At 42.5% G+C, this 20,372-nt stretch overlaps 1 protein-coding gene across 1 annotated transcript in view; it reads left to right on the forward strand.

The window, feature by feature from the left end:
- The window catches only part of Gfpt1 (glutamine--fructose-6-phosphate transaminase 1), a 55,160-nt gene that overhangs the window by 19,072 nt on the left and 15,716 nt on the right, over positions 1-20,372 (forward strand). Inside the window, exons 6-14 of the mRNA XM_029535280.1 lie at positions 1,280-1,341; positions 2,554-2,633; positions 2,818-2,871; positions 6,710-6,815; positions 9,348-9,511; positions 10,403-10,498; positions 16,133-16,230; positions 18,988-19,108; positions 19,660-19,817. Of these exons, the coding sequence (XP_029391140.1) occupies positions 1,280-1,341; positions 2,554-2,633; positions 2,818-2,871; positions 6,710-6,815; positions 9,348-9,511; positions 10,403-10,498; positions 16,133-16,230; positions 18,988-19,108; positions 19,660-19,817 (939 nt within the window). The remainder of the gene's footprint in view (positions 1-1,279; positions 1,342-2,553; positions 2,634-2,817; positions 2,872-6,709; positions 6,816-9,347; positions 9,512-10,402; positions 10,499-16,132; positions 16,231-18,987; positions 19,109-19,659; positions 19,818-20,372) is intronic.

A 20,372-nucleotide genomic window follows, 5' to 3' on the forward strand; every position in this document is an offset into this window, starting at 1 on the left:
TGTGAGATATTTTATTATCTCTCTCTCTCTCTCTCTCTCTCTCTCTCTCTCTCTCTCTCTCTCTGTGTGTGTGTGTGTGTGTGTGTGTGAGTGTGAGTGAAGGCAGGAGACTGGCATTGGGTATCTTAAAACTGTTGTTGCTTATCTTTCATGTGACTACTAGGGGTCAGAACTCATGCTGTGTGGGTAGCATTTTTCCAACGGAGCCATCTCCCCAGCCCTGTGCTGGTCTCCTGGGTGCTTTTTTAGGCCTTTATTACACATACCCAGACGCACATAGACACACACACACACACACACACAATTCAATGCAGGGAATTTTGAAAATCTGTTGTTTGACTTACTAGCTTGTTTTCCCTGGATTTACCATTCCATTTATTTTACAATAGCTATATTCTAACTATTTCACTGTAGTTAGACGGTAAAAAGTAAGTTTTGGCGACAAAATGGCTCAGTAGACAAATTGTTGCACAAGGCTGACAACCTGAGTTTGCTCTCCAGATTCACAGAGGAGAGAGCCAACTCCAGAAAGGTTGTCCTCTAACAGGTACACGCTTGTCATGTTTTTTGTTGGTATGTGGGTGTGTATGGGGTGGGTGGTGCTCCAGGGTGCCTGCATGCATGAACCCGTGTACACATGTGCAGAGGCAGGTGCTACCAGGGAACCTTCTCTCCATCTCATTTGTTTGTTTGTTTTCAAGTCAGGGTTTCTCTGTGTAGCTTTGGCTGTCCTGGAACTCACTCTGTAGACCAGACTGGCCTCGAACTCTGAAATCCGCCTGTCTCTGCCTCCTAAGTGCTGGGATTAAAGGCGTGTGCCACCACGCCCAGCTTTCATCTCATTTTAATAACTATGGTTGTGTATATTTGTCAAGTCCTAGACTGAGGGCAGAAGGCTGGAGGTTAGTAGTGAGTGTGATGGGTTTTGGATGTGGAGCTTGGCTCTCTGTTGGCTCTTCCTTCCTGATCAGACACGTGGTCTGAGAGAGCTGTGTCTATTGAGAAACATGCTGTGCACACAGGTGACTTTCCAATGAGTATCGGGACGGAAGCTTGGTGATGAAAGTTTGCTCACATCAGAGCTCAGGAGTCAGTGTCTACCTAAGATGCGGGCTGGGATATTAGGGAGATCTTGCTGCGGCATCTAAAATGGAGACTTGTTAAAAACTAATTCAAAAGAACACAAGTGTGAACAGAAGTGTCTGAGCAGAATCCTGTATGTCGTAAATGTTTTGAGAATCACTATCAAGAATACTACTGATGCTTCTTTCCCCCATAGGAAGGCGCCTTTGCTCTTGTGTTTAAAAGTGTCCATTTTCCCGGGCAAGCAGTTGGCACAAGGTACAATAGATCTTCTTTTAAGGACTAATGATGACATGCATGTGGAAACATTCAGGTTACAGGGTTATTCTCCGTAGCTTGTGGGCGGCCCTCACCGTTTCCTTAGAGGTCTGGCTCTACTAGCCTCTGTCCCTTCTCTCTTTAACAGAGTCTCTTAGGGAAAAGAACACATTTGGCATTGTGATTTGTCTTTGAGCATAGTGGCTCTATGAATTTGGATATGGAATATTTTTTAATTTCATACCCAAAGCATTAACTTTCTCCATATTTTCTGGAAATTCGTGTCAGATTCCGAAGGAATTGTAGAACCACTGATTTTGCTAGGATATTTAGAAATGATCATGAAGTTCTTAGAGCAATAAGAGCATTTAAGGTCTGGGGGGCTGGAAAGATATAGCTCAGGGGTTAATAGCACTGGCTGCCCTTCCAAAGGTCCTGAGTTCAATTCCTAGCAACCACATGCAGGCTCAAAACCATCTATAATGAGATCTGGTGCCCTCTTCTGGCCTGCAGGCATACATGCAAGCAGAGCACTATACATAATCTTAAAAAAAAAAAAAAGAACCATTAAGATCTGAAAGCAGAAGGTTCTCATTAATCTGAAGCAGGATGTCTAAGTATTTATTGGTGTCTGTGTACAATGAAAAGTTCTTCACATTAAACGACAGCTAGGAAATATTTGAGTGTGTTGGGATTCATGGCCTCCCCACCAGCACTCAGAGCCGCTGTCAGGCATGAGTGAGAGCAGCCGCAGAGGAAAGGCCTCACTGTCTCAGTGAGATTTTAATGCAATTGCTGTTTGCCAGTTGAAAATTGTTTATTAGAAGTAGACAGATATGGCCTGAGGACTCAGTTTTCTAATGTGGTTATTTTGTTAGCCTGAAGTTCAATTCAGAGAGGAAATTAAATCATTTGAAGAGATTAAATTAAATATTAAAATGAATTTTGAATTCATACTTAAAATGTATATTGTGCTGGGCAGTGGTGACGCACGCCTTTAATCCCAGCACTTGGGAGGCAGATGCAGGCAGATTTCTGAGTTCGAGGCCAGCCTGGTCTACAAAGTGAGTTCCAGGACAGCCAGGGCTACACAGAGAAACCCTGTCTCGGAAAACAACAACAACAACAAAAAACAAACAAACAAAAAAAGGTATACTGTGCATTATTTCATTATTTATAGAAAAGGTTTGATTCTGACTTGTTGCGTTTCAGGCGAGGTAGCCCTCTCTTAATTGGTGTGCGGAGTGAGCATAAGCTTTCTACAGATCACATTCCAATTCTGTACAGAACAGGTAAGTTGTTGCATTACGTTGTAAGTTTGGTGCAGGAGCTCTGAGAACCTGCTCCATATGCTGCAGTGAATGTTCTCTGGTCAGATCTGTGTGTACTGTGCATACAATTACATAGTTCTGTCTGGACAGGAAAAGCTTGTTGTGAACACTGACGAGAGAATTTTTCTCTGTTGTACATCCTTAGCTAGGACTCAGATTGGATCACAGTGCACATGGTGGGGATCACAGGCAGAACGAGGTGGGAATGCACTCTGCACGGATGGAAGGATTTCTCCTGCTTCCTTCAATTACTAATTCTTTGTTTTTGAAATGAACTGAGGCTCTAAAAATGTGCTTACTTTATGGGGAAATGTTTTGGCACTTTTCTGATTTGCAGAATACATCTTGTTTGTTTGCTTTTGCCATTTTGAAAGTTGCATTATTTAATTACTGTTTTACTAAAATGGGAGGTTTGAGGAATATTTCAAATTAGAGGCTTTTTTTCTCCTTCCTGTTTTAAAATCATATAGATGCATGCTTAGATTGGGAAAGGAACAGTGAAGTATGCAGCCATTTCCTGAGTGACTTAGCCTCAGTCTTAACTGAACTAGATTTAAATTTATTTAGTGCATGACATTTTACTGTTATAGTTACATTGGTATTATGATTGATTTTTATTTTATTTGGAGCCATACTTTATTTTTTATGTTTGAGGGTTTATCATTATTTATTGGTCCTGGGGTGGCATTCAAACCCAGAGCCATATATATGCTAGGCAGGTATTCTACCACTGGCCTGTATCCCCAGCTCCCAGCTCCCAGCTCCCAGCTCCCAGCCTCAGCTCCCAGCTCCCAGCTCCCAGCCTCAGCTCCCAGGCTGGTTGTTTTCTTTTTAAAGATTTATTTGTAATTTATTTATTTATTTATTTATTTGTTTATTTATTTATGTAGGCATGTGTGTCTGCATGTGGGTGTGTGGATGAGAGTGAAGGTACCTTGGGAGGCCAGAGGCATCAGATCCCCTGGGGCTGGAGTCATAGGTGTTTCTGAGCTGCCTGATCCGAGTTCAGGGAACCAAACCTCTGTCTTCTGAAAGGCCAGGAAATCCTCTTAGCTGGTGGGCCATCTCTCCAGTACCAGGTTCTTTACTTCTTTTTTTTTTTTCCGAGAGGAGGTTGAAACAGGATCTTGTATAGCCTGCACTAACTTCACACACTCTATGTAGCCTAGATTGACCTTTAGCTCATAGCCTTGACTGTGCCTTCCAAGTGCTGCAGTGTGCTCCCACACATGGTCAAAATTAATTTTGTGGTCTGCCTTTACGCAAACTCTGAACCATTTTATTGAGAGAGAACAACAGTGTACCTTTTGTTTGTTTACTAACTGCTAAGGGCTTTCTATGTAAAAGGTAGGGGAATGCTGGTTTCAGAGAAGTGAAAACTTAATGATTACTATGTAATTTTTGGCTTCTAGAATAACAGTCACCAAAAGAGTGCCGGCCTCATCTTCGGATGACTGCTTTTGCCTTGTACTTGGGAAGAGCCTTGTTTCCTTAACTAGCCTTCCGAGCCTGACAGTGCTCCTTCCCCGCTGTCTCACTTCTCTCCCACCCATTCCAGAAGAAAGACCAGTCCCACAGTGAGAGCCGAGTCTGGGTCCACTGTTCCAGGCTCCTGCATCCGCACTGCCTCTGGGCCATGAATGCCATTTCATAGGCTGTGTTAGGTGGCTTTTAAAATAATGACTAAAAAAACTTAGGTGAGGTCTTTAAAAGTTGGAAGAAACATTTTTCCTAGGAGATGACCCTGAATGGCTGTGTTTCTCTAGTTCTGGTAGACAGATGGTATGGAGCCCAGTGCCATGCTGTCAAGAGATCAGGCTTGGTGGGAGTGCTGTAGAGAGAGCTGTGGACTGACTTTCAGGCTTTTGTCATTGTCTCCATCTTAAAGCCACCTCTTCCCACTGGAAAACGGTTTTATTTGAGCGAGAGAATTCCCATATGAAAAAGAATGTTATAGACATTTATAGTCAGTTTCTTTTACATATTTCAATGGGAGATGCTTCTCTTAACAATGAACTCCCAAGAATTTGGAGTGATGCTCAGCTTTAGGACATTTTAGAGACAAGTGAGTTGTAATTTTAAATGTTGTTCTGGGCTTCACTTCTACTTGCTGTTCAACTTAGATTTTGTGTATTGAGACAAAGTCTTACTTTATAGCTAAGATATTGATTTTCCTGCCTCAACTTCCAGAATACTAGGATTAGAGGCATACACATATGACTTTACTCTTTTTAGAAACAATTCAGTGTGGTTTTTTAAAAAGGGGATTTATTTTAAATTTTTTTGAGATTATTTTATATATGAGTGTTTGCTTATATATATGTATATATGTCTACACACCACAAGTGCCTGTAGAGGCCAGAAGAGGGCGATGAGTCAAGTCCCCTGGCTTGAGCGACCATGTGGGTGTTGGGAACCCAGCCTAGGTCCTCTGAAAGAGTAGCCAGTTCTGTTGACCAGTGAGTCTCTCTCTAGTATCTCACTGTGTAGCTCAGCTTGGCCTGGGATGTACTGTATAGACCACACTGGCCGAGAACTTGACACAAACCTGCCTGCCAGCTTCTGCCTCCCTAGTGCTGGACTAAAGGTGTGTGCCACTAAGCTCCCTGGCCTAAAATTCACTTTTTGATGGTCAGCTTTAAGATTTCTGCCAGGTGCAAGTGGCTGTTTAATTATCACTGCAGCGGCATCCTGTGGAGCATCGCTTGTGAGTGAGCTGCTTTTCCACAGTTTGTCAATGCATACTTATCTTTTAAAGTTTGACTCTCTTTGCTTTTGAGTTTGGCTGGGAAGTGCAACTTTGGTTTCATGCTTACATTATTCCAGACAGCCACAGGTTGACCTTGGGATGCATCTATCTAAGAAGGATTATCTAGTCATTGTGCATATATTGGCGGACAGGATCTGAATCATACATACATACATATGTGTACCAGCTCAGTTGGCATTAGCTTAGAGAATTGGTCATACCAACGTACCTCCTTATTTCTAAATAAGTTGCGACTTAGCAAAAAAGAAATCAAAACAAAACAATTATTACTGATGAAAAATTAAGTGCCAGGATTAATGAGATACTGAAAGCACAATACTAAGACAGGAAAGATATTTGGCTTATAGCATTTCCTGTGACTAGGGGTAGGTGTCATATCGGCATATCATGGTTAAAATGGCATGTGTCTTTGATTTGCTTTTTAATTACACTTATTTATTCATGTATGTGTATATATGCTATGCACACCCGTGGCAGTCAGGATAAACTGTAGGAGTTAGTTTTCTCCTTGCATCATGTGGGACCTGGGATTGAAGGCTAGCTTATTGGCTAGTCTTTACCTAGTGAGCCATCTCATCGTCTCCCTTTGCTTTGATTTTAATGAATATTCTAGGCCTGATTTGCTGGGCTGACTTGCTGTTAAAAATCAGACAAGTTTTTTTCTTTAAAAAAAAATAATTTGGCACTAGTCTGTCTTTTTGTCTTTGTTTTTCATTGCATACTATTGTTTGTTTGTTTTTTATTTATTTAAAAGTCTTATGTATGACTGTTTTGCCTGCATGTATTTATGTGTATCATGAGAGCACCTGGTACCCAGGAGGCAGAAGAGGGAGTCTGAGCCCTTGGGGTTGGAGTTACAGATAGATGTGAGCCACCACGTGGATGCTGAGGCCCCAGCTTGGGTCCTCTTGCAGTAGCAGCGCGCGTCCTTTATCTCTGAGACGCACCTCTAGCCCTGCAGCCCCTAGAGTTTTAAAGTTTTTCTTAAAAAATGTTTGGATTTCTAGTTGAAAAGAAATGACTTTACGGAGTTTACAGTGCAGTGCTGCTGTCTGCCATGAAGGCTTTGTGGGTGCTGTGTCTGCCCTTTCTGTCCGTCCTCACTGGTGCAGTGCATGGAGCCCCGTGAGCCCCCTCACTGTGAGAATTACTGAATTAGTTGGCTGCTCAGCTTTTTGTTGTTGACTTTATGAACAGTTGTGCCTGTTTCTAAACTGTAGCATGATTTTCTGTGCTTGCTAATTGTAACTTAACCTCTGTGCTCTAGGCAAAGACAAGAAAGGAAGCTGCGGTCTTTCCCGTGTGGACAGCACGACATGCCTTTTCCCTGTTGAGGAAAAGGCAGTTGAATATTACTTTGCTTCTGATGCAAGGTGAGTTGCCTTCATTGAGTCAAGAGAATTTTCAGGAAAACTTCTCCAAACCATGACAGTATCTCTCCCCCCCCCCCCCGACGGGGTTTCTCTGTATAGCCCTGGCTGTCTTGGAACTCACTTTGTAGACCAGGCTGGCCTCGAACTCAGAAATCCGCCTGCCTCTGCGCCTCCCGAGTGCTGGGATTAAAGGCGTGTACCAAGTGCTGAGAATAGAACTGATTTTGGAATACTAAGCAAGCAAGCAGGCAGCTTGCCACTGCATGACCCCTCAGCTCCAGAACTCTTTAGTTGAAAGAGTTGCGCTCAGTCTTGTGAGACATGCGACAAGCCTCACATTTCCTCCTACTTCAGAGCATGATGGTCACTTTACATGTGTATTCTTAGAGACCCATTCCAATGCCTTTACTCTGGAGATTTTGTTTGTTTCTTTGTTTTGTTTTATTTCTGGGAGGTGTACCTAAGTATTATAGGGAGGAGGGGTTGCTTTTCCAGCATTTAAAGTTGTGGGCATTTAGCTTTTACATTTTGAGTTGACTTACAGCATAGCCCTTCTACAAAGGAAGACTGAAAATGTAAAAGAAAACAGACTATTTAGAGGCATTGGTAATTCAAATACTGTAGGAGTGGGGGTAAAATAGGACGTCCATTGTCTGCAGATGCTTGATTCATTCGCTGGGACTGGACATGAGAGGGAATGAGAATGATACCGCTTAGAACTTCTGAGAAACAAACTTTACTGTTTTCTAGATTTTTCAAATTTGTCTTTGCTGTCAGTAAGCGGGTTTATTACAGAGTTGATAGTCAAGACTCAAACTCGGAATTGCTAAAGAATATTAATATTCATTCTTACATGCTTATTAGTGGATCCATATTGTAAAAGTAATTTTATTCTCCTATAATAATTGTCTCCAAGGGTTACTGCCTCAGTGTGCTAACCTAGGCCTTGTCCTGGAAGCTTCTAGCCTCTGTACAATTTAATCTAGACCAAGATTGTTTTCAGCCTCTGACACTGGCTCACCCTTTCTAGTAATTCTTTCTGATCTCTGGCTGGCTGGTTTAACTCAGTTATTCTGCCTCAAACTCTTCAAGCTGACTGATTCAATCTGTCTTCTATCTCGGCTTCCTGAATTGCTCTGCTTGGCGTCTTACTAACTTTGGCAATCTGTTTTGATCTTCTGGCTCCTTCTCATTGTCTGACTTGTTCTGTCTTCACCTGTGTCTACCTTGTTCTCTCTACAACTTGTCTCTCTATAGAACTGTTCTGGTAAAACTGAACCCCAGCCCCACCTTTCTCTGCACTGCTGTCTTAAGTAGCTTCCCTTTTCTTTCTCTTCTCCTGAGAATTGGGTATCTCCTAGTTTGTCAAATCTTTCTCTGATTTGTCACTTTGTCTGCCTCTCAATTAAATATCACTTTCAAACATGCATGCTTCCCTCTACAAACTAACTTTACTTTCATTGTTTGGGATTAAAGATTTGTAGTAAGGGCATGTCTGTATTCCAGCTAGAAGGATTAAAAGCATGTGTTGAGGGCCGAGCCACATTACAACTAGAAACAGTTTTTTTCAGTAAATGCCACAATCTTGGGGTTCACAGTGTTATCAAACATCCTACAACACCATATACTAGTCTCAGGAGAATGGTGCAATAAAAATACTACTTGGACTGTCATAGTAGGGGAGATACATTTTAAAGCATCTCTGTGGAGTTCCTACTGTGACAAGAGCTACACAGTTCCTATAGCATGCTCCCTTAACCCCTTGTGAGTAGATCTTTTTGTTTTGTTTTGTTTTGTTTTTGAGACAGGGTTTCTCTGCGTAGACCAGGCTGGCCTCGAACTCAGAAATCCTCCTGCCTCTGCCTCCCAAGTGCTGGGATTAAAGGCGTAGATCTTTTTGTAGGACAACAAAGCTCAATCTGAGCTGGGGGATCAGGAGATGCTTAGGTGAAAGGTTGGGGGACGAGCACTCACTGTGAGCTTGCAAAGGCGCAAAGGGCGTCAAGCAGCTTGAAGAGAATCAAGGATACTTGCTAGGACGTGCATGGCAGTTTGAGGTTTTCCTGAGCGCCAGAAGAAGGCTGAAAAATGATTTGTTGGGTGAGGGAAATTCTCTTGATTAGCATCACCTTTTGCTGTCGACTTGGACAGAAAAGAGAACAGAGAGGTGAGAGAAAGTAGTGGGTACTTAGGGATGCTACAGAAGCTAGCCAGAGCTGGTGGCAGCTTGTACTCAGCAGTGGCAGTGACATGGAAGGTAGCGTTCAGAAACACTTAGCGGTTAAAATGGCAGGCTTAGGTGAGAGCTGGCAGGAAGCAGAAACCGCCTTGCATTCTCATTTTGGTGAACTGCTGGTTAGGTTGCTGTGTAGAGGGCCATTTCACTTTTTTGTTCACAGTGACCACATGTTTAATACGGCCCTGTAGGAAGCGGAGGCATTGCCACGTGGTGTAAGATGAGAGTTGATGTTTGAGCTTGGTCCATGTGTTGTATCCTTGGTTATCGATACCATCTCCTGGACCGTTTTGTAGTGCCGTGATAGAGCACACCAATCGCGTCATCTTTCTGGAAGATGATGATGTTGCAGCAGTGGTGGATGGCCGTCTCTCTATCCACCGGATTAAACGGACTGCAGGGGACCATCCTGGCCGAGCTGTGCAAACTCTCCAGATGGAGCTCCAGCAGATCATGAAGGGTGAGTACCTTGTAATGTTAGGACTTGGGACGCTTTAAGAAAGGATGCTCCTACTTCTGTTATGGCTGATGAAGCTGTGGAGTCTTCCACATGAGTCGATGGTCAACCTGGAAAGGGATGACTCTGGAGAAATGGTCTGCTGGTCTTAGAATAGTTCTTGAATCTAACTCATGGTTTGTTTTTAACTTTGTAAGAATCAAGGAGTACCAAATGCTTAAAGATGCTTTGTAAGGGCAAGTATGCCTCATGTCTGTTCAGTACTCTTATTATCTTCTCTCTGTGCTTCAGCCTTCTCATGTATTGAGAGGGGAAATAGAATCTATCACATTCAGGTGTGAGGATCAAGAAGGCTGATCTACACAAGCTCTTAGAATAGTGCCTGATACCTATGTGCCCCACATAATGTGTACTGCTGTTAACTGTTAGGGTTCTTATTCTCCTTTCTGATTGTGCTGTGGTAGGGATTATATCATAGAGCTAATGTCCTCAAAGTTCCATGAGCCATACTATAGGTCATTCAAGGAAGTAAATATTGATCTTATTTATAAGTAAGGAGTTTTCCCAATTGACATAGTAAAGGTTAGCTTGATGATTTAAACTTATATTTGACTCAAAAATTTATCCTCTGCCCCTATTTGTATATAACTATGAATTTTAGCTACTAAGTAAATAAAGTGGTTTTCTTCCGTGTTCATTTCTCATGTGGAGTGGAAATACTCATCCAGGCTTTTAGGAAGTCAGTCAAAATGAAAATTCCTTGTTGCATGACCTTTGTTTCATCTCTCAAGATTACGTTGAGATTATGTGTTTATATTGAAGAGATAGTTGATTGTGTACAGATTTCTTAGCTTATTCACTGTTGTTTTAATTATATAATTTTTATTTTTGTAGGCAACTTTAGTTCATTTATGCAGAAGGAAATTTTTGAGCAGCCAGAATCCGTTGTGAACACAATGAGAGGAAGAGTTAATTTTGACGACTACACTGGTAATGACATTTTGTATTTTGTCATTTAAGTCTCCTGGGGGAGTGCCATTAGCAACCTGACAATTTATTGTCCTTCTTATAGATCTGTGGAACAGCTGAGAGTGCCAGGTGTCAAAGTGTGATTTCACTGTGTGTTGAGTCAGCTCAGATTTGGGGACAGGAAGTGGGCTGGTGGGGACAGGTTCTGAGGGAATGGCAGAGAGTCATGGTCTCCTAGGTAGATTCCACTGGGTATGCTGGAGAGTTCTAGAGTTTGGATAGCAGGGCTGGGCCCACAGCGTGAATGTGCATAATCCCACTAAGAGGTGACTCACACACTAGGTTCCTGCTGTGGTTGTCAGACCTTGGGCACTTTGCCTGCCTGCCTGTATATATGTGTACCACATTCGTGCCTGATTCTCCTGGAGAGTAGAAGAGGAACTGGAACTGGAACTGGAACTGGAGTTTGATATAGTTGGGAGCCATCATGTGTGCTCTGGGAACAGAACCCAAGTTCTCTGCAATAACAGCAAGTGCTCTTAACTACTGAGCCATCTTTCCAGCCTCTAGGTTTCTTTCATAAGTAGCAAAACATGAACTTCTGCAGAGGTCTTTCATGTTTGCACTTTGCTCCATGTTGAAAGCAGAAGTCAAAGAGCAGCTCTGGTCTCTAGTGCACACACCACAGCAGCTTACAGACACCTCAGGACTGGACTCTTGTCTCCAACTCATGTCACGGGAGTAGACCATAGCAGAGTTTCTGATGTAGTCTTGCCCTTAATAATTTAATCATGTGAATACATAATTAACTATTTAAATAAATGTAAAATATGATCCAAGCACTAGAAAGTGTTTAAAGTTTAGTATTGAATTTAGGAAAGGGATGGGGATGCGGGGAAGCCTCACAATGTAAGAAGGTGTAGGTTTGGAAGATGTAAGTAAGTGGAGGTCAGATGGGAACACTGGGCTGCCTGGAAGAACATTAGCTGAGGGCATTGGTGGGAAAGCCATGAGGAGGCTGCTCATGCTCAGTTATGCTTATGCTGGGTAGTTTAGGGTATGTCCCAGATCTAGGATTTGAAGAGTTGTAAAAGCCAGTTTAGGAACGTTGGGGAGAGGAACTGTCCTGAGGAGGTGGACGGTGGACGGTGGGCTCAGTGGGGTACCTCTGTTATGGAAGCTGAGTAGCTTTTAAAGACTGAGTGCTATCTGGTCTCTAGGTGCAGGGGAAGGGAGAGCCTGGGTTATATATATTAGTAGGATGTCGATCTGTCTGGGCAAAATGAAAAGAGGAAGAATGGGGAACTGGGGAGCAACAGGAGTGGGACAGTGAGGACTATAGATCTATGAGCAAGGAGACCCAGGGCCAGAGAACAGTGCTCAAAGGATTCATGGAATTTAAGTCAGGAAAAAGATCTGTTTGCTAAGTGAAGAGAATGAAGCCGACTTTGAGAACTTCGTGGTATGCTTTTATTCCTGTTGTTACTGTATTGTCTTAATCCCTCTGTGCCACATCCTGGGGAACAAAACTAGGATCCTGCATGTGCTATGTGTGTTGTCTACTTCTGAGTCATACCACCAGCGCTGAGACAGTTACTATGTTTAAAAACTCTTACATGTATTACGTGCATACAGGTTCTAATATAAACAGGATAGCAGTTCTCTTCCTTGTTTTAAAGATGAGGACGTTAGAGCTGTCAGTTTGAATGTTTGCCAAAGGTCACATTACCAGCCATTCATGGAGCCAGACTTGGCTGTGTGTGTTCAGTGATGCTCCTGAGAAACTCCACCTCCTAAGTAGTCTTGCTATTTCCTAGTCATGGCGTATGTTGTCAGAGTTAGACTAGAGCATTATCTAGATTATGGCATTCTTAGCAGGCTGAGGCAGGAGCAGCAGGAGGCCTGCCTGGGTCTCACACATTGTGTATAGTCATTTCAGACCTTGGAGGACTCCTAGAATTAGCCTAAAAGCCATCAGGGAATTTGTTTGACTAAGTTTAGGAAACATGGTATTTAGCTAACCATGTCTTAACCTGTCTGTTCTTGATCTCCATCTGCAATACTAGCTTCTCTGGTAGACTGTCTGCTCTTTTGGAAGGAGGGGTGGGGTGGTATGTAGTCCCAAATGACCTGGAACTCACTTTTGAAGACCAGGCTAGCCTTAGACTCACATATATCTCCAGCTGCCTCTGGATTTAAAGGTGCACCCTGTTTATCTGTCTGTTTATATGGCGCTACTGATCTTGCTTTGGTATGACTTACCCCAGCCTCCAGCTGTTGTTTCTTTTCTGTTTTATAGCCATCCATTTGGTTTTGTATGGCTGAGTTGATTAAGTATATGGCAAACCAAAGTGAAAGAATCAATAGAAAATGATGGATAGACAGACAGAACAAAATATCAAAATGTCTAGCAGAAATTGACTGGGGAGGCTTTTGTAACATAGTCAGTTGGAGTTTAGTCAGGGTAAATGGTCCCTCAAGTGAGGGAGGCTTTGGAGTATCAAGAGTGGGCATTGTCAAGTTGGGTAGAGCAGAAACAGACCTGGGATATTGAGGTGGTCCTGAATTTTCAGCTTTTCCTTCTCTCTGCAGACACTTTTTTTATTCTGGGGAAACAGTAGTAACATCTGTTACATCTATCACAGTGTTAGAGGGCTAACCTGTCTTCAGATCAGAGAGAACAAACATTCTTGGGCCTGAAATGGTGGGGGTGGGGTGGGAAAACCCCATTTCCAGAGGCAGTTTCTCAGTGGATTCAAACAGCACACAATATTTTACCAATAGAACACACATCACACTTACTAAAGCATAGCACACACCAAGGCCTGTGCAAACACTGTGCTCTTACAGCAGGCACAGGAGTTAACCCAGAAATGCTCACAGGGGACCTGAAAACCATGACTAGTGTGGTTTATGTATAGTCCAAGTCATCGAGAAACCAGCGGCAAAGCTTGTTGTGGCTTTGTTTGGTTTCTACTTTGGTGGAGTCTGGGGACTGGGAGGCTAATTAATACACGTGAGCAAGTGTGTCTGTGTGCATGTGGAGGGCAGAGGTCTACGTCGCATGTCTTTCTCAGTACCTTTCACCTTATCTCCTGAACCTGGGGCTGCTGATTGGCTGGACTGCCTGATCGTTGGGACTTGCCGGTCTCCGTCTTCGTAATGCTGGGATACAGGCACCTGTCATTATGCCCAACTTTTTATGTGAGTGCTAGAGATCCAAAATTAGGTCTTCACACTTGCTGAGAGAATATTGCTGTCACCATCACCATCACCATCTTCAGAGATGATCTGAAGGATTTCAGTAGGTGGGCAGAGAGGAGAGATGTCCCAGCAGTCCAAGTGAGGCCAACATTGGAACTGAACAGTTAAATCAGTGGCCATGGCAAAGACTGAGAAAAAAGAGCGCTTGCATACAAACAGGGCTACAGGGTTCAATGCACATCAGTACCACATTAAAAAACCTCATTGGGCTGGGGGGTGGGTTGAGGGACCAAAATGCATCACTGTTGCATTAAGGAATGGGAACAGGAACTTCTTCTTGGAGTAGTTTGACCAAGAACCTCAAGTTTGAGTTCTGCTTCTCCATTGTGGCTACTGGCCTCTTGGCAGCATGTCTGTTCTATAGGACTGATCTGTCTGTCCCTGTTCCTCCTCTGTTGTGTCTGATCTCTGTGTTGTGTTATCCCAAACAAAAGTTACTTTATTGTCTCAGAACACTACTTGGCCACAGAGCTATGTGCACACGTTGCTCCCAACATTTACGTGCTGTTTGTTTTAAGGTTGCTTTCAACCTGTTTGCTGCTTTCAGCAGTGATTGCCACAGCACCCATGCATCATTCTTCTGGACCGGGCATGGAAGGGTCCATGATCTAAGAGTAAGGCTGTGAAGCTGGTTGCATAGGAAATCCAACACATGGTAAAGTAGGTTGCATTGTTCTCGTAAAGGCAGGCTGGCTAAACAGGCTGAGTATACATAGAATAGCAGGGTGAGTGCATAGTCCTACATGGTCTCTGCACATTGTAAATGTGGCTGCAGGGTCTGGCAGTAGTGTAGTCTCTTTGAAGACAAGAAGTGCTCTTAGAAAAATATATTACCGTAGTTTGGAATTTGTAGAAATAAACATAATGTAATTTTCTAGGTAGGTTTATTAAAGTATAATTAGACATAATGAAAATAATCATTTTGTATGTTTGATTGTATCTACCTATGTTCATGTGTTTAGGTAGGGGTGTGTGTGTGTTTATATATGTGTGTGCTTGCTTGCTTGTGCTGATGTGGAAGCCAGAGGTCAACCTTGGGTATTGTTTCTAAGGCTTATTCCTCCCTGTTTTGTTTGTTTTTTTAAGATAGGGTCTTTCACTGAGACTTGGCATTTGTGGATTAGGCTGGCATGGCTGGCAGTGAGCCCCAGGGATCCTTCCGCATGCTCTTCCCAGAGCTAGGATTTTAAGCACACCCCATCATCCTCAGCCTTTTAAATGCGTTCTGGGGAGCAAACTCATGCGTGTGTGACAAGCACTTTATGGGTTAGCCTATCTTCCCAGCCTTACTTTATCATTTATCTTCTGACATTGATTGTTTGTGTATGTGTGTGGGTACATATGTGGATAGTACATATTACATATATATATATATATATATACACATATATATATGTATATATATATATATGATAGTACATATTACATATACATATGTGATAGTACACATTACATATATACATATGTGATGGTATCTAGGGAGAGGTCAGAGCACAGCTTGCAGGAGTTGTTTCACTCCTTGTCATGTGGGTCCTGGGTAGAAGTGAGGCCATCAGGGTTGGCAGCCTTTACTTGCTAAGTCATCTCACCTGCACAAATTCATCATTTTAAAATCCTTTATTTTTTTTAAAGACTTCCTTATTTTTATTTTTGAGAGAGTGTTTTGCCTGTATGTAGGTATGTGCACCACGTGCATGCCTGTGCCTGAAAAAAGTGTTAGATCTCCTAGGACTGGAGTTACAGATGCGTGTGAGCTGCTGTGTGGGACTGGGAACTGAACTTGTTTGTATCCTCTGCAAGAGCGGCAAGTCCTCTAGACCACTGAGCCATCGCTCCGCCCCAAATTCATCATTCTAAATGTAACATTCTGTTATAATTTTTTTCTGAGACAGGATCTTGCTGTGTTGCCCAGGCTAATTTATCTTGAGTTACTAGTGTCAATGACTCTATTGTCTCAGCTTCCTGATAAGATTCTGGATTTGATAGACCTTTGTAACAGCCATAATCATATCGTCCTCAACAGAGGCATGACATAGAACAGAGCAGTCATTCTGGAAGCTTCCTTATGCCTTCTTGTCATCCTCTCTCCAGATCCAGCTTTCAGTGCCAACTGATGCGCTGCTTCTGTCCCCATAGTTTTCCTTTGAGGTAGTCTTTAATGTACAGAGAGGGATGAAAAGTGACTCAAAGTAGAGCCCATGCCTGTCTGTACACCTTGGTGGGTGGGTGAGGTGAGTGCAGATGGGGGAGGGTCCAGTTCCAAAAAGGAATATGAATTAATTAAAACAGTAGTATTAATTTTTCACATTGACCATGGATACTGATGAAAAGTGATTCCCTGTTTTATATCGATCTTTTCTAAGTAATTATATACATAAATTTCTATTTCAGTGAATTTGGGAGGTTTGAAAGATCACATTAAGGAGATCCAGCGGTGTCGGCGGTTGATTCTTATTGCTTGTGGCACAAGTTACCACGCTGGTATGGCAGTAAGTGGCCCCTTCACATTTCAGTTATGTTGGGTTGAAACCAGGATATCTGCACATCAGTTGTATTTCTAGTAACCTTTAAAAGTTGAAATCTGTGAAAGGGACTTATATTGGTTGTCAGTAAAGAAACTGGGACACGTTGGCCTCTTAATAAATTGCATTAGCTGTAGTTACTTTATAAGGAGGCAGGTTAAACACTGGCCTATATAGGTCTCTTACTTTAAGATCGATTTCCAAAGTTGATGATAATAATTTTTTATTTGCTGCAACACAAAATATTTATTTTTTTTTCCCCTGAGAACCTTTTTTTCCCCTAAGGGTTTGTTCCTCTGTGTAACTCTGCTATCCTGGGTGACCTGGAATTCACTTTGTAGACCAGGCTGGCCTGGAACTCACATAGATTCCCTTGCCACTGTAGGCGAGGGCCACCACACCAGTCATTTATTGAGTGCGTGAAGTTCTCTGGTTCCCGGCCTTCACACGTCAGCAAGCTGTGCTTTTGCCGAGATCCTGTCCGCAAACCCTTCTTGGTCTGAGAAGGTGGCATTTCATAAGCATGAAGAGAGAGTAAGTTAAAGACGCTAGTGAGAACTTAAGGAAGATGTGGATGAGGTCGACTCTGTAATGTCCGTTTGTGACCAGGTCTCCTGTTCAGAAGAAAGCATTTGATTCCTGCTGCATTCAGCTCTGATCCTCAATTTGGGTACAAAGTATTGTTATATTAGAATTCTCCGAATCATCTGTCTTCTCTAAGGGAGAGATTTTACAAGGGATGTATGTGCCAAAATTCATAAAAGCACGTAAGAAATCTCTTGTGAGTAGCCTATGAAACAGTGCTGTTTATTCTATGCATCCTAGACTGAATGGTTACTTTTAAGATAGAGTCAAGAGTGAGTGACAGACACAGCTTCTTCCAGTGTGTCTGTATCCGACTGGTAACAACTGCCTATGCTCAAGTTGTTCTGAAATCAGCATGCTTTCCAGAGTTTATCTGCCTTATGGGCTTTCAGGGTCATAGAATGGAATTTGCAGCATAAATAGTTTTTTTTTAGGTTAGCATGAAAATATTTAACTGTATTTGTAGAGAATGTCTCATCACCACATTAGTTTGAGATACTTTTGAGTTACCTTATTTTTAAGTATCTGGTAGGTTGTTAGGTTGGTTTGTTTGAAGACAAATGCCCATATAATGCATTTGTAATCTAGGGGGAAATTTTTTTATTTCCATTTGTTTAAAGGAAGATATCTAGCTTGCTAGTGTCAGTAACTGACTTAGAAATAGTTACAAATAAATTACACCAACAGAAAAGTAAATAAAAATTGAAATGTTTAATTTTCAAATACTTGGCATTTATGTTGCTGTCGTATTGCTTAAAAACTGCCAAACTAGAATCATTTGGGACCAAACACAAAAGGACAATTCTGTTTGTTTGTGGGCAAGCAAAAGTGTAAGGGCCGTGGGGTACAGACAACTTTGCAGGGGTTTTTGGTTTAAATTTACCCCTTTCTCTTTCTCTCTCTTCTTTCTCCTCTTAACTCTCTCTTCCTCTCTCTCTCTCTCTCTGTGTGTGTGTGTGTGTGTGTGTTTGTGTGTGTGATGGATAGGTGTCCAGAGAAGTCAGGAGTGTGTAGGGTTCCTTGGAGCTGGAGTATACATGGTTGTGAGCCCATCGTCACAGGTGTTGGGAGACAAACTCAGTCCTCTGCAAGCTGCTCTTCAGCTTCAGCCTTCGTGGTTTTGTTGCTGTAGAGGAGGAATGTGCTATAAAGGAGGGGGCTAGTGACAGGCAGGGCAGGGCTGGCTGGCCTGAGGAACAGGTGAAAGGCTGCAGACAGGAAGAAAATGTGTGTTGTCGGTGTTAAAGTTCCACCATGTGCCTGTACATCTCTAGGGCTGGAAAGAGACTGGTGCCTGAAGGTTTGCTTTCTGTTGTTTGTAATTTTTTGACCTCTAGAATAAAAGGAACTTAGTGAGAATGAGACTTAGTAAAAGGATTAGGAATTCCCTTTGAACACAAGTACATTGCTTCCTCTTTCACACCATCCTCCATTGCTTCAAAGTTGACAATAATGAGCTGCCCTAAACAGAACTTCTTAAATGTATTCGTGTTTTTGAAATAGTATTATTTATACATATAGTACATTTTTAAATTTCACTGAATATGTACATTATTGCAATTTAACTTTAATTTTATATGTTTAGAATTAGAGAATTAGTGATACACAAGTTGACTCAGAACAGTGCTTTTTCTGCTCAAATGTTTCATATTTGTGGATATATTTGCTTGTAAGCATGTTTTCATGGAGCTTGGAATTATGGCTGACACCTGTAATTCCAGCACTCCAGAGGCCGGGACAGGCACTTACTGCAGGTCTGAGGTCAGCTTGGCCCGTACTGAGTTCCAGATCAGTCTAGTGTTAAACAAAATAGAGCATCCACGTTGGTAGTTGTTCTCAAAGGCTTGCACTGAAAGTTAGCAGTGTAGTGTGTATCTCTTAATAGTGGGGTGGTGAATGCTTTAAATTTTTCTTTAATTTGTGTTGTTTAGTGGTTTCCAAATTTATGCCTTGTTTTTCTTGTGGCAGTGCTGGGGTGGGACCCAGGGCCTTGCGCGTGCTAGGCAAGTGCTCACCACGGAGCTACACCTCTAGTCTGTATGCTCTTTTTGTAATTAGAAAAGTGGAGACTGTACTTTAAGACCAAAGAAGTTCAATGAAAACGGATGCCTAAGGCAGACTGTGTCCTTTCCCCTGTAGACCCGGCAGGTCCTGGAGGAGCTGACAGAGCTGCCGGTCATGGTGGAGCTGGCCAGTGACTTCCTGGATAGAAACACTCCAGTCTTCCGAGATGATGTCTGCTTTTTCATTAGTCAATCAGGTGTGTTCACTTTAGACTTGAAGGGGAAAAGGTAATTTTAAGTCAAGTTTCCCAATAATTCAACCCTATCTTTTAAACTGACACTTAAACTGGTATTTCAGATGACCTGGTAAATACAGATTGTCTTAAATCGTACTGATACATTATTTATGACTTAGTAAGTAAAAATAAACATCTTTTTTACATATAGCTTAAAGAGTTTAATTTTCAGATAAGAAACAAAAACTGATCCTAGATATCCTACCCCTTGTAAATGTATGTTTTTGTTGTTTGAGACAGGGTCTCACTGTGTAGCCTTGGCTGGCCTGAACTCAGTTAAGTAGACCAGGCTGGCCTCCAACTCAGTGATCTGCTTGCCTCCTCAACCCGAGTCCTATGATTTAAGGTGTGTGCCCCATGCCTGGCTATGTCTTATAAATTTAATAAGAGCACGCCTTATGCTTTATTTAAAACAAGTGATAGTATTAAAAGCGTGGCAGTCGGTTGGTTTCTCGTGTACGAAACTGCATCCTCTGAAACTGCTCTCTGTCACTGTTGTCCATTTTACACAGGTGAGACAGCTGACACCCTGATGGGTCTTCGTTACTGTAAGGAGAGAGGAGCCTTAACCGTGGGGATCACAAATACAGTCGGCAGTTCTATATCAAGGGAGACAGATTGCGGGGTTCATATTAATGCTGGTCCTGAGATTGGTGTGGCCAGTACAAAGGTAAATTTTCGGTTTCTCCCATGGAAGTTACTTAACCATACTGTTGGTAGCAGACTCTGATCTGTGGGCAGTTACTGTACTTTCTTCCCTTAGGGAGGAGAGCAGGAGCTTGTTAGCCATCACCTTAGCTCCAGGTTCAGTGAGTGACTGTCTTAGGGAACATGACAGAGATTGATAGAGCAGGACACCGGATGACCTGCTCTTCTGTGCATCTGCACGGGTACATGCGTGTGCACTCAGAGCTCATGTGTGGATACATGCACGCACACTCACAGCTCATGTGTGGATACATGTATGCATACTTACAATGCCCATCTCTCCCTTCCCCACACAGTCAAATAAATAAAACTTATGTATTTTATGTATGTGAATACACCTTCACTGTACTCAGACACACCAGAAAAGGGCATCAGATCCCATTACAGATGGTTGTGAGTCACCATGTGGTTGCTGGGACTTGAACTCAGGACCTCTGGAAGAGCAGTCAGTGAGTGGAGAGCCATCTCTCCAGCCCAGCATAAAAGCTTATTTAAGGTTTTTTTTTTTTTTTTTTTT

Source organism: Mus pahari, chromosome 2 (assembly GCF_900095145.1).
Source record: "Mus pahari chromosome 2, PAHARI_EIJ_v1.1, whole genome shotgun sequence".
NCBI lineage: Eukaryota > Metazoa > Chordata > Mammalia > Rodentia > Muridae > Mus > Mus pahari.